Genomic DNA, 15,106 nt, shown 5'->3' on the forward strand with positions numbered 1-15,106 from the left:
ATGAAAGACGAAAAAATATAAACTGCATCCTCCTTCCTCAAGTGTAAAGGGAGATTTAGGGACCTTGTGGTGTAGTGGTATTGTCCCTATCTCTAGGCCAGGTGTCCAGGTTCAAGTCCCACCTTCACCATAATATATCTGTACATGTGGATTAAAAAACATCCATAGAACAACTTGGCTTAGTGTATGATATTTACCTTTCATCCACATATTATTTTGAACAAAACTGGTATTTATTCGAGAGATTACTGAGTAATGGGAAGGGAGGTGTTTTCACTTAGTTGTTGCCAGAGTGTCAATGTTAAGCAGTAAACCCCCTTTTTCTACAGCATCCAAAAAATATTCCTTCAGGATAAGGGTGAATTTCCCAGAGTCAAAGTGAACTCTTTATGCTGCTTTCCAGAGGAGCTTTAGCGTTGATTTATAGATATTTTCAAAGCAATCAGTTCAGAGATGTTATTACACATTTCTGGAGCTGATGGGACCTGAAGCCTTGCTTCCTGACCCAGAGGCGGGGTCATATCCCAGGCAGACATACGTCCATTTATGTTGAAGCATTGACTATTTTTCCACACATGGAAATGAGCCAAGCCTGTATTATGTAGCAGCCAGTAGACAGAGAGAAGACTGAACTGAATCTTAAGTCAAATGCAATGGAAAGCGGTGTTGGCTTGTAAGTTAAAGATCTTGATCCAGTGTGTCATGGAGCAGGACTGTGTACATTTTGCTCTAACGCTCCTTGTCCAGAGGTAGAGATACCATCACTGAGCCACAAGCTCATAGGTTAGGAGTAAACATTGTACATAGTCAGCTTTGCTAAGCAGATTTTCCCAAAAGGACTTCTCCATGATGATCTCAAAATAATTCCTGCCGCTCCATATCACCAAGCAAAGCTTAGAATCTCAGAATCATTATAGGAGAGATAGAGGCCATTCAGTCCATCAAGTCAGTGTTGACACTATCCCCACATTTTCCATAGTTAACCTACCTAGCCTGCACATTCCTGGACAGAATGGGGTAATTTATCACGATCAATCCATCTAACCTGCACATGTTTGGGCTGTGGGAGGAAACCAGACAAGCCAGACGTAACCCATAGAGATGTGGGGAGAATGTGCAAACTCCATACAGACAATCGCATGAGTGTGGAATCAACCCCAGATCCCTGGCGCTATGAGACAGCAGTGCTATCCACTGAGCATCTGTACCACTTATTGTCTTAATCCGAGATGGTGGCACAGTAGGGTTCTTGAATTGGAGGTCATCCAATCCAACCGCTTGTCTTTCTTCTTTTCATGCATTTTTTATTTTTATTTTAGCTTTTTTTCAGTTTTCTTTTTCTCCCTACTTACCTGTCGAAGGGATTTTGTTCGTGGAGGCAGTGGCAGTGACAGCAGCAGTTGGGGACCCAGAATGTGGACTTTAGCAGCTGGCCATGAGGCAGGTGGTGAGCCCAGGCAGAACTCTGGCTGTCAGCAACATCATAGAAGTGGCTTGGAGCCAGGAGCAGCACCACAGCAGGTCAGCAGTCAGTGGTGAGACGGCAAAGCGATAACGCGGGGGACAAGTGGTTGAATCCAGCATGGGAGAGAGATTGAGCCCTCATGGGGAATGCTCAGTGTGGAGCTACTGCTGGCCCATGGCTAAAGAAGGACCGTAATTTGGAAATTTTAACCTTACTTTTTATTCACTATTTTATACTGAGAAAAACTCTTGAGTTGAGCTTTTTAACTTCTTTATTTTTGGACTCTTTACCGAAGATCTTGTATCCATGTACCTTGTAGCTCACATAGCAGCTTGAATGTCGGCATTGTAAACCTTTCACTGTACTCCTGTATCCCTGTACTCGAGTACAAGTGACAATGAAACCCCATCCTGATTCTAATTTCCGATCTCTGTGACCCACTGTGCCATTCAGTTCTCGAAAACTTCTTGGGTTTCCTCAGATTCATTTTAAGACTAACGTGATGAATCATGGGACTTTAATGTTTTCCATTTCTTTCCAACGCCGTTAATATGAACATGATCCTTCTGTTTAAAGTTGTGTGATTTACATTCTGTTCAGCACCAGCACTCTGTGTTGTCTTTCTGAGGAGGGGCAGCTCAGAGTTACTTTGCACTGAAGCATAAATAACATTCTACACAGAGTTTTATTCTTCCTACATCATGGGCATCATTGGCAATGCCAGGATTTATGCCCATCCGGGTTCATTACAGCCAAGTGCTTGCTTGCAGAGGGTAGTAAGGAATTGTTGCTGTGGATCTGAAGACATAAACATCCAGTCACATACAGCCATCCGTAGATGGAATTTCACATCAATTAATGGTACTTTTACAATCACCATTAATGAGACTCGCTCTTGATGCCACATTTTTCAGAAAGTCGCACGACTAAATGAATTTAAATTCCGTCAATTATAGAAGTGGGAATAGTGAAGTGGAGAAAGAAAATCCAATTTAGCCATAAATAATCTGGCATATAGAACATGAATCGGACTCAAGAGGTATGCATGTGGAGCACACATTTTGCTTCAGTTAAGCATCGATAAAGCATGTCACATTTAAACTAATCTATTTGTCTTTATCTCATCAACTTCATTTATATCTGACAAATCCAAGGAAACACTGAATCAAGTCATGGAAATTTTCTTGATACACAACAGGCAAATAACAGGCTTTATTATCAAATATCATTCTTGCTGCATATAAAGAATGTACAAATTAATTTTAGCTTTCCTAAGAACTGAAGTATCTCACCCTTTAATGTAAGTGGGATTGATTTCCTGAGATTGTCTCTCACTCCCTCACCATTACATTGGTGGTTCCACTGGAAAAAGCCTCCTCAACTAATTTTTTCCCTGTTGGAAATACAGGGAGAAATTGTGCCAGTTACAGGAAGATCAGAGCAATACAAATAGAGAACTGATAACAGAAATGGATCATGTTTGGAAATTGTGGTTTAATGATTATTCAAAACTAATTTAACAAATGTTAAGAATTTTGGGAAGTTGCCTGAATTGTAACACTTCATTTCCCTATTTCATGCTCCAGCAGTTCTATTGCAGAATCCAATATCCCTCAGAATTGCCATCTTGAAGCTCTGCTTTAAGTTTGCAGGGAGCACACAAATCTTTACATCGTTCTCACAATGTTCACCTGGAAAAAGTGACTTGTCCTTGAAGTGAATAGATCGAGCCCTATAAATATTGGTAATAACATCAGGAATGCTCTCCCTGAATTTGAACTAACTCTGTATCGAATAAGTTACATGCCAGCAGCTTGGAGGGCACACGTCAATAGATTGTTGGAATTGAGAGTGTGCTAAGTAAATACTTCCACATTCAGTCAAGATACACTAACATCACGGCAAATCTTTTTGTAACACTTTTTACTTTGTAATAATGCACAGTGGAAGTAAGTTTAGTTGAGGCACACCAGAGGCCTTTGCATGATTATTTGAATGGAAAGAGTCTGCAGGTTTATTTGAAAAGACATTAGATTGGCGCTCAGTTAAAAAGTTCATGGAGCTAGTGCAGACATAATGGACAATTCTGTGGCTGAATCTTATCAAAGTTTAGCCAAGTGTCAACTTAGTTGATTTACACTGAGGGCTCCTCACTGAGAGTGAGATTTCTCACCATATCATCCCAAGTTTGACTCATTCCCTCCACCTCCCTCATGACAATGCTTTTGCCTGATTCTGCTACTCACCATACCCAGATAAACATCCCAGAGCTCAGAGACCCATATCACTCACTCCTGCATGATCTTTAAACTCGGCTGTGCGTTCGGATGAGCCCTGTCAGTCTGGTGCTGCCAGATACGGCTTGTACATTTGCCCCAGACCTGGCAGACAAGTGGGACATGGGGCATCACTTGTGAGTAGGAACCTTGTTAAACACCTTCCGGAAATTCAAATACAACACATCTACTGGCTCCTTTCTGTCTTCTCTAATTAAGACTTACTCAAAGATCTCTTACAAATTAGTCAGACAGCATTTCACTTTCATGAAGTCATGCTAATTCTGCTTGATTAAATGATGATTTCCCAAACCTTTCCCAAACTTAAAACTGATTCCAATATTTTTCCAACAATGCACATGAGGCTCATTGGACTAAAGTTTCCCGATTTTCATCTCCTTCCATTTTGAAGTGGGGCAGTTTTCCAAATCTCTGGCACTTATCCGGAATCCAAGGATCTGGAGCACTGTGAGTAGTTTTGAACCTATTTAAGGAAAGATATAATTTCATTGGAGGCAGTTCAGAGAAGGTTCACTGGGATGCTCCTGGCTATGGAGAGATTGTTTTATGAACAAAGGCTAACAGGTCGGAGCTCAACTCATTGGAATTTAGAAACAGGGAGAGGTGTTCTCATTGAAACATCTAGTATTTTTAAGTGGCGTGACAGCATTAATCCTGAGGTTGTTTCTCTAATGAGGGAGTCTAGGACTCAAGGGCATGGTCCGAGAATTTAGTTGTGCCAATTTAAGACTGAGATATAAAGGAATTTCTTCTCTCAGAAGGTTGTGAGTCTTTAGAAGTCCTTGTCACAGAGAGCTTTGAGAGCAGAGTCTTTGTGTCTAAAGCTGAGATAGATAGAATTTTGATCAGCCAGGGAAACAAGGATTATGGGAAAATGCAGGAAACTGAATGTGAGGTGTATCAGATCAGCCGTAATCTTATGGAATGGAGGAACAGGTTTGAGGGGCAGAAAGGCCTATTCCTATTGCTATTTCTTCTCGTCTTGTTTTCCTCTCTCATCCTCATGCACCTCTGGCACAATACTGCTGATTATACAAGATCTTTGTCCTGTCTACCTGCTTGCTCGCTCACTCACTCACTCAGTCACTCACTTTTTCACTCACTCAGTCTCCTACCAGTTGAAAATGGGAACAGCAGATGCTGGAGAATCCGTTCATATTCCGCTTGGGAACCCTGCAGCCCAATGGTATCAATGTGGATTTCACAAACTTCAAAATCTCCCCTCTCCCCGCTGCATCCCTAAGCCAGCCCAGCTCATCTCCGCCTCCCTAACCTGTTCTTCCTCTCACCTATACCCTCATCCCACCTCAAGCCGCACGTCCATTTCCTACCTACTAATCTCATCCTGCCCCCTTGACCTGTCCATCCTCCCCGGGCTGACCTATCCCCTCCCTACTTCCCCACCTATAGTCTCCTCTCCACCTATCTGCTCCTCCATCCATCTTCGGTCCGCCTCCCCGTCTCTCCCTATTTATTTCAGAATCCTCTCCCCATCCCCCAAATCTGATGCAGGGTCTGAAGCCCGAAACATCAGGTTTTGTTCTCCTAAGGTACTGCTTGATCTGCTGTGTTCATCCAGCTCCATACTTTGTTATTTTCTACTAGTTGACACATCTTCTGTACACCAACTCAACCCAGGCCTCTCAGTATTCTGTAAGTTTCAATGAAATCCCCTTTCACTCTTCTCGGGCCTAGGCTGGCACAGTGGCTCAGTGATTAGCACTACTGCCTCACAGTGCTAGACACCTGGGTTCAATTCCACCCTTGGGCAACTGTCTGTGTGGAGTTTGCACATTCTCCCCCCTGTCTGTGTGGGATCCCTCCTGGTGCTCTGGTTTTCTCCTATGGCCCAAAGATGTGCAGGGGAGAGATATTGGCCATGCTAAGTTGCCCATGGTGCCCAGAGATTTTTGGGTTAGGTGGGTTGGACATGGGAAATGCAGGGGCAGGGGAATGGGTCTGGGTGAGATGGTCTCTGGAGGGGCGATGTGGATTTGTTGGGCCAAATGGCCTGTTTCCACACTATCGGGATTTTATGTTTCATAAATTCCACCATGTGCAGACCCAAAGTCCTCAACGTTTGTCATATGACAAAACTTCCATTCCAAGGATCATTCTTTTGACCCTCCTCTGGACCCATGACAAGGCCAGCACATCCATCCTAAGATACAGGACACAAAACAGCTCACAATATTTCAAATGCAGTTAAACCAGAAACTTATACAGCCTCAGCAGTGAATCCTTGCTCTTGTATTGTAGCCCTCTCAAAATGAATGCTAACATCGCATTTGCCCTTCTAATTATCAAATGAACCTGCATGTTGACCTTAACAGAATTCTGAACTAGGACTCCTAAATCCCTTTGTTCTTCAGATTTCCAAAACCTTTCCCATTTATAAAATCATCTAATCCTCTTCTTCCTACCAAAGTGCATTACGTCGCACTCGCCCACATTGATTTCCATGTGCCGATGTTTGCCCATTCTCCGAGCCTGTCGATGTCCATCTACAGCCATCCTACTTCCTAAACAATATCTGTCACTCCACCTGTCCTTTTGTTATCTACAAATTTAGCAACATTGTGCTCAGTTCCTTCATCCACATTGTACAAAGCTCTACAAACATTTGGCTTATTTGAGTGAGTGAAATGTGTGAGTGAGCAACGAGTATGGGTCTGAGGGGTATTGTGGTGGCTACGTCAGAGGCATAAATACACTCCTAAATTTTTCACTCTTGACAGTGATATGATGAAGTTTGAATTTCTAAAATGAAAATTTTCATTTAGTCGTGGAGAGCCAACATGGATTCATGACAGAAAGATCATGCCTGTCAAAACTCATTGAATTCAGTAAAAATGTGGAATTCAGAGCCTAATGTGTGACTGTAAGGCCTGAGGGGCTGAATGGCCTACTCCTGTTCCTTCATTCTTCTATTGCTGTCTACATGAAGGAGAATGTGGTGATGTGAAAGCTACAAATCATTATGATGCATTCACAGCTCCGACACAGGCCTTTCAGCCTCTGAGGTCCATGCTAGTGTTTATACTCCACATGATCCATGTGTCAGGCTAATCAGGGCAGGGCTTAGACTGTTCATAGTAGGGTCCTGGGGAGTGTTGTCGAGCAAAGAGTCCTGGGGTGCAGGTGCATTGCTACTTGAAAGTGGAGTTTCAGATAGGCAGGCTAGTGAAAAATGCATTTTGGCACATTTGCCTTTATGAGTCACTACATTGAGGAGTTGGAATGTCATGTTGTGGCTGTTAGGCCACTTTTGGGATGCTGCATTCAAATTTGATCTCCATGCTACAGGAAAGATGTTGTGAAACTTGAAAGTGTACAGATAAAATTGCAAGGATGTTGCCAGGATTGGTGGGTTTGAGCTACAGAGAGAGGCTGAATAAGCTCGGGCTATGTTCCCTGGAGCGTTGGAGGCTGGGGATGACTTTATAGACATTTACAAAATCATGAGTGGCATGGATAGGGTGAACAGTTAAGGTTTTCTCCCGAGGGCAGTGGAAAGATTTAGAAGAGGTCTAAGGGGTAACGTTTTGATACAGAGGGTGTTTTCTGTATAGAATGAGCTGCCAGAGGAAGTGGTGGAGATGGGTAATTATAACCTTTAAAAGGTGTTTGCATGGTTCTATAAATAGTTTTAGATATAGACCAAATGCTCTCAAATGGAACTAAATGAATTTAAGATATCTGGTCAGCATGGACGAGTTTGGCTGAAGGGTCTGTTCCTGTGCTTTACATCTCTGAGACTCTTTGACACTAACAGCCTTCTCCCAACCCTTGTTATCTCACCCAATCAGCTTGTCCTTCCCTTCCTCTGCGCCCCCATCTGCTTATCTAGTTTACCCACAATCCATCTCTGCTCTTCACCTCAACTCTTCCTGTGGCTGTCAGTTTCACATTTTAAACAGCCTCTGGGTAAAACAGTTTCTCAACAATTAATGGCCTGTTGTGGTTTAAAGAATGTGACTTTTCATCACAGACAATGAGGGAATGTACCAAAATGCTGACCCTGGGCGGTGATGTTCACATCCTTGGAATTAATGAAATAAAGAGAATTGCATGAAAAGTCTAGGCTAATAATCATAGAGAGGTTTGAACAATGGAAATATTAATTGGTCGGAAGAGGTTGGTGAAGTGGAGAAGGAATATCATTCTGATCATTTATGCAGGATAGCTTTGTAACCCAATTTTAAAAAAAGGTGAATAAGGGCATGTTCTTGGAATTAGAAGTGGGTCAGGGGGAGAGCTGTGTGGTTATGGTAGGTACCTTACTTTCAGGAAAATGTGAGGTGTAAGTTCTAATAGTGGGAGGAACTTTTGCTAGGGGCAGGCCAGGCTGTTCATGAGCTTACAGTCTTCTCAGCTCACCTCAGTGTGTGCACAAGTAAAACACCAAATCCCATCACCAGCTCTGAAGGAAGTTCTGCCCTCTTGCTGGAACTTTCCAGGTTCCAACTTCCAGGGGCTACACCCAGAAGGTACTAGAGTTAGCACTTCATTGTGCACTCCTGAAGAATCAGCCAGCCTGTATCTGGCATCCCCACATGCCTAATACACCGGAAAGGTCAGCACCTTTGGGTGATTCAACAGCACCTGGAACCAGTGTTGCAAAAAGATGACTGATCTGCTGCACTCCATTGGAGTATGTTCCATTGTCTATTAAATGGTAACTCACATCCACAAGGGCACGAAGCATTCAATGTTTGTGACTGCAGAGGATGGCCACACAGAGGTTATCAGTCAGGTACCTTCCATCAGATGCCTCATGTGCAATCAATGTCTGGCAGTTCATTGTAGCGCATCGGCCCTCAGAGAATGAAACAGGGGAAATAATAATGAAGAACGAGGAAATGGCAGAGATTGTTTTTAAATACGTTGCAACAGTCTTTCCAGCAGAAGACACTGATATCATTCCAAAATTGCAAAATATTCAAGGACAAAAGGAGGTGAGGAAATAAATGCAGTAAATAAGACGAGGGATAATGTATCAGGCAAACTGATGGGGCTGAAGATAGGTAATGTTCCTGGACCTGATGGGATACATCCTCGAACACAAAAGGAGGTAGCTACAGAGACAGTGGATGCACCAGGAGTAATCTTCCAGGAACCCCTGGATTCTGGAAAAGTCCCAGAGATTTGAAAAGTGTGAATGTAACATTTTTATTTGAAAAGGGAACAAGGCAAAAAGCAAGGAACTATCGGTTAGTCAGCTTAACATCTGTTACTGGGAAAATGTTAAGAGTCTACTATAAAAAGATGAAAATGCAGCGCATTTAGAAATATATAATAAGGTCAAGCAGAGTCAGCATGGGTTCATGAAGCAAAATGATGCCTGATATATTTTTGGAGGAGGTTACAAGCAGGATAGACAAAGGGATACAATTGATACAATAGGTTTGGATTTTCAGAGGGCATTTAACAAGTTACCACACATCAGGTTACGTAATAAGATAAGAGTCCATGATGTTGGTGACAGCGCATTAACATGAATAGAGGATTAACTAACTATGAAGGGATAAGTGGGATGGTTGTCAACCTATGCCACAGGAATCAGAGCTGGGGTGTGACAATTATTTGCAATATATATTCATGATTTGGATGAGAAAAGTAAATGCTCTGTAGACGTCATTGAACAGACAATCTATTTGATCGAAAATGATCTTCTGTTATGTGGACCACTTAGGAGCATGCCAGAACTCGCTAGATGGGATCTCCAGAGTAATGCTCGTGTGCTTGCCCTGCGGAACTGAGCTCAATGACAGGGGACAACGTAGCAGAGGGGAAATTGGACCACCCATTGATCTCCTCAGGCAAGAAAGAAGTGGAATCTGATAGAGATGCTGAGAGAGACAACAAAAGTGATGTTCATGTTGAAGAAGTGAAAATGGTAGTTCGGCAAAACAGAGAGGCCCAAGTGAACCAAACAGCAACTAAATGTGAGTGAGAATGAGCCAAATAGCCTGATTCCATACTGTAGGGATTTTATGATCCTCGATCTCTAGATTAAGATGTCTGCACACTCAGAGCCATGAGTCTATGAGGTACTTCTCGTTTTAAAGGAATGTTGACTTTGTTACATGTGCCCTTTATGTTTCTTTCCTTTTCAATAAAATATGAAAATGCCATGCTTCAATTACCTCCCGCTCAATTTCCTGGACAAAGCTTCAGAATAGAGTTATGCGAGAATATATGGGAATTGTGCATTAATTAACTCAACCAATCCTTTATTGCTGAGACATTGTGGACTTGCTGAGTGCTGACTCAGAAGTCCAGCTGAAGGGTGTGCTCCCATGAGGTCATGTTCCTCCCAGATGGCAGCAGAGACTAGCACAGCTCCATATGATACACATGTGAGTGTCAATGCCCTTCAAAGTTGACCTTAACACAATCATAAACACTGCTGCCATAAATCAATCAGTCAAACAGTCAAACTGACTAAACCATCTGTGTCCTCCTGTAAGCTAAACCTTCTTCTTCACTTTTAACTGTGTAATGGGTGGTCTGGGCTGGCATGGTCGCATGGTGCCTGGCACTGCAGCCACACAGGACTGGGGACTAATTCCAGCTTTGGGTGACTGTCTATGTGGGATTCTGCCAGTTGTTCCAGTTACCTTCCACAGTCCAGAGATGTGCAGGTTAGGTGAAATGGCCTCATTAAGTTGCCACACAGTGTGCGGAGCTCTTTGGGTTAACTGTATGAAATATGAGTTTGCAGGGATAGGGTGGAATGCTCTTCAGACAACAGTGCAGACCAATAGACCAAGTAGCCTCTATCTACACTGCAGAGATTAAATCTTAAGACTACTCTTGCTCTCTGTTGGCAGGAACCTTTTTCAATTCTGAGAGCCTCAAACTCTAAAATTCTTTTTCACTTTGGATATATCTTCTGTAAATTTTAAATGTTTTACTGCGCTCATGTGGCCATGAGCCTTATTCTAATTCTAATTCCTACAACATGGATTCTTCACAAATTGGAAACCACTTTTGCTGAGGTGACTTGTTTCCCCACACTCCAAGCTTGATTCGTCTGAATTGAGACCTTGCATTTTGTTATCAGCTTAACAGTATAAATGATTTTAGCCAATAACAATACAGAGGTTCTCTCAGGCTCTGGAGTGAATCACATGCTCAGTTATACACAGAGGACACAGTTTTAATTTCTTTCTGATCTGATTTAAAAAGTATCTTCACAGAACCAACCTATGTCCATCTGCTTCTATTTTGAAAACTAAATCACAAAATCTAATTCTCATAACAGTACACCTTTTATCACAATGCATTGATTAATTTTCTTTTGACAATGCATTGTCAAATTTTAATGTTTTCAGTGAGTTGACATTCAAGTATCTGAGAATAGTCTGTGTTTCTGGAAATACACTGAACTACAGAAGCTCCTGGTGACTTTGCAATAAATACAACATAAAGCTATTAAGATGAAAGTGGAGGGCAAATGAAGAATATATAACCAGGATACTATTTGCTCACTTTGTAGTTTTTGCAGAATAATAGCTACATCATTTCTGAATGATTCTAATCTCTATATAATCTCTAAATGTTGTCCACTAACAACAAAGGTTTTCTTCCATTAGATTGTCCATCATGAAATTCACTCTGTTTCTGGGCTTTGTGATGGTATGTATTCTGGCTGTAACCTCAGGCCACACGTTTGATTCCAGACTGGATGAAGACTGGAAAAACTGGAAATCACAACATGAAAAGCAGTACACCGAGGTAAAAGGGTAACTTTCTCCAGCAAGTATCTATTTCACACAATCAGCTCACTCTGAAAGGGTGGGATTCCACACATTTCACAAATTATTGAGAGATAGTAGGAACTGAAGATGCTGGAGAATCTGAGATAACAAGGTGTAGAGCTGGATGAACACAGCAGGCCAAGCAGCATCAGAGGAACAGGACGGCTGATGTTTTGGGTCTGGACCGTTCTTCAGAAAAGACCCTTTCTGAAGGTGGGTTCAGACCCAAAATGTCAGCTTTCCTGCTCCTGTGATGCTGCTTGGCCTGCTGTGTTCATCCAGCTCTACACCTTGTTATAACAAATTATTGACAATTTTTATTTGGAGATAAAGTGGGAGAAGCAGTTGGAATGGATATATGCACTGAAATTGAAAATGCATTGGTGTTCATGGGTTCTCCCACCCTCTAACTTCAGTAGAAGATTGACCAAACTCACAGTGAAACATCAAGGACTTAGGGTATAACCTTCATATCCCAGAGGAGACAGAATGGAAGTTGAAAGGGGGGTTAAATGAGCAAGAGGCCAAAATCCTGAACCCTCATGGTGTAGTGAACCTGTCATTCACTTACCCGAATTAAAATGTGGTGGAATGTCCCAATGGCAGGCATCAGCAAACCTATTTCATGTTTTTGCTTATCATTAAAAGGCCAGGTTGTAGGAAATAAGTTTTCCTTGCCCAGGGCATAATGAAGTGAAGGTGGGAATATGGGAAAGGCAATCACTGGGTAAGGAGGACCACTGCCCAGAAACTGAAAGAGCTTGGCCAGAGTAAAGTAATTGTCATCCATTCAGTGCACATATCCCATCTGTTCCTGAGGTTTGCATGGGATCCTCTTATATCTGAATCACTCTGCAAAAGCATGTTTTGACAGAGTGATACCCCAATGATTGTCAATTTGTAATCAATAGATGGTGTTATTTCTCCTTCTGGTGCACAGGACACAGTTCATCCCCAACCTGTAATGCAGCCATATTCTTATATACAACAGATAGACAGTCACTCTCACTGTGACTCTGGCAGTTTAGGCCGGTTTAGCCTGAAGGGAGGGCTACCTACCACCATCCCTTGGAAACAGCCATCCTTGTCTTTCCCAGGTTCCCGGCATACAACGCTCCAGTGAGTCATCAATAAACTGCTGTGTCACATTCTGCCATGTTTAATACGTCTCAAAGGGTATGGGGTGACTGACACAGTCTGATTGATCATCCTTGCTCCCAGTGAGTAAAAATCTGTCTGGCTGCCCTTTAATTCTGGTTTATGTCTGGTGCCCAGCCAGACCTCACACTGTCACAGCAAGGGTTAAAAGTCCCTACCCACCTTCCTCATGGGATTTACCGTTCTTCTTCCAGATGCATGTGTGATGAGCAGAGAACCGTGTGACCATGGAAATAATGCCGAGCACCTCTGAACTGAAGTAACTCCCGTCTCTGTGCCCGCTACTAGATTGAGAGTACCTAATGCAAGGTTCTGCCCTCAATAACTCAGCTTACTGGGATTCCATTGGACCTTTGGTGAAATTACTACGCAATCAGTAACAACACCTTTAGAAAGTTCAGACCAGCTTTAAAAAAAAATTGTAGTTATTGAATCATGCATTCAATGTAATATTTTGATTTTAATATATTAATGTTCATAATTCAGAGTTTGATGGGAATGCGTAGAGTAATCGGATCAGCCATGATCTTATTAATAGTACAGAGCAGACTCAAGGGACCCAATGGCCTAAATTATATGCTCACATTGACATTGTCATTGTACACACCAATCTGAACACATCTGCATGATTAATGAAATAAAGGAGACAAAGTCTAACTTGTGAAATGTAACATTCATCCTCCACAGTCTAACTTTCTTCTGCTCACCTTCAAATGATTTGTTCATGATTAAGGATGTTGATCTTTTCCAGCTCTTTATTCCAGCTACACTTTCCACTTCACTCTCTCAGACTGGAAGATCAAACGGATTATGCTTTGTGTGCGGGAGTAAGGAGAATTGTGCAACTTCTCCGATATGGATCGAATAATTAAAACCTAACTGAAAGTTGTTAGTTCAGGTTTCATGAAGGGATTTATAAGGCTATCGTTTTATTTTCTTTAATGAAAGATACAGACACCTCATTAATCTAACGTCTTTATTCAGGATGAAGAGAACTACAAGAGAATGGTATGGGAGGACAACATGAGATACATTGAACAACATAACCTGGAGTACCCAATGGGGAAACACACATTCACTGTGGGAATGAATGAGTATGGAGATCTGATGTGTACAAAATGTATCATCTGGGCTCTACTAGATGCTGAATTTTGTGGTGCTGTTACTAAATGAACAGCGTTATCATAAAACTTCATTTCAACCAAGAATTCAATCTCCCTCACCAACATATATTTCAGGCAAGATAGGTTCTCCTTTCCATTTTACGTCCCATTACATTCTGCCTGCTTCTGTCAAACAGGTAGTTCCATGGGCTGGGGCATTGTTCATATATCTGCAGTTCTTTCCAAATATAAAGCAGATAATGGACAGGTTCACCACCAAATTCAAGACGACAGTGTTGACAGTACTCAACACACCAGCTGCATGGATCTTCCGCTGTCCCTCACCTGCTACAGTGAGAACTGATACTTGTGTAACACTACTTCTCAGAGTGATCAGAATTAGGAACACTGTCTGACTTTCTCCTCTTAGATTCAACGGTCCTGAGGCCAATTGCAGACCTACTGGTTTAGCAGTGACCAGGAGTTTGTGGCAATGTTGATGGTGGAATGTGAGATGCTGTTTATCCAGACAGCTTGGTTAAGCATTGATAAAGTCAACCATCATGGGGGAGATTAAACCCATTTCCCTCGTAATGAAAGTGCTTTGTAGCATTTTAATTATCATCTCCTCAAATTATTTCAAAGTGAGGCATACTTATAATCGCTGCTGCCATCTTGAACATTTGCACAATAGTCCAGATCAATGTTTTATCACCTTCAGGTTCACATTGAACTGTGAAGAAACTGACTCACCGAACTTTTCTCCATTTCTTTATTTGAGGCAGTAGTAGTGAATAGAGCAGAATAGAACAGAAATTTATTGCCATCTGTACTTCAGCATGAAAAATGCAGTGAAAAGTTTTAGAAGTCACCACAGCATGGTGCCTATTAGAGTGGAGTGCCAGAGCAGCTTTGATCATTCGGTTGGTTAAACCCCGTGAACATGTGACAACGTATCTCTGTGAGGTTATTGATCTTTGTCCAGAGCAATGTCCATTCAAAAGTTACTCATTTCATAAGTGAGTGTCATTGTGTTTGATCATTAGACCACTGAAGAGTTTAATGAAATCATGAATGGATTCTTCCAAGCTGAAGCTGATAACTCAACTGAAGAAGATGTTGATGAAGGAGATGATTTTAATGAAGATGTTGACGATCTTGAATCTAATGAAATTGAAGAAGGCGATGATGATCTGAAACTCAGAGCTGTCGACTGGCGTAAAAGGGGTTTGGTTACTCAAATGAAAAGCCAGGTAACAATCAGCAGGAATTCTTCCGTTATTAATTACTTGTGAAAGCTCAGTCTGAAAAAAATCT

General features: G+C 41.9%; 1 protein-coding gene across 1 annotated transcript; it reads left to right on the forward strand.

The window, feature by feature from the left end:
• The first annotated feature begins 9,429 nt into the window (after positions 1-9,429).
• On the forward strand, positions 9,430-15,084 carry LOC132206081 (procathepsin L-like). The gene is made up of 4 exons (XM_059638534.1): positions 9,430-9,584; positions 11,349-11,505; positions 13,671-13,792; positions 14,835-15,084. Exons 1-4 carry the CDS (start codon positions 9,430-9,432, stop codon positions 15,082-15,084), a joined length of 684 nt encoding a protein of 227 aa, XP_059494517.1.
• The last annotated feature ends 22 nt before the right edge of the window (positions 15,085-15,106 follow it).

The sequence above is a fragment of the Stegostoma tigrinum genome, chromosome 30 (genome assembly GCF_030684315.1).
Source record: "Stegostoma tigrinum isolate sSteTig4 chromosome 30, sSteTig4.hap1, whole genome shotgun sequence".
Lineage (NCBI taxonomy): Eukaryota > Metazoa > Chordata > Chondrichthyes > Orectolobiformes > Stegostomatidae > Stegostoma > Stegostoma tigrinum.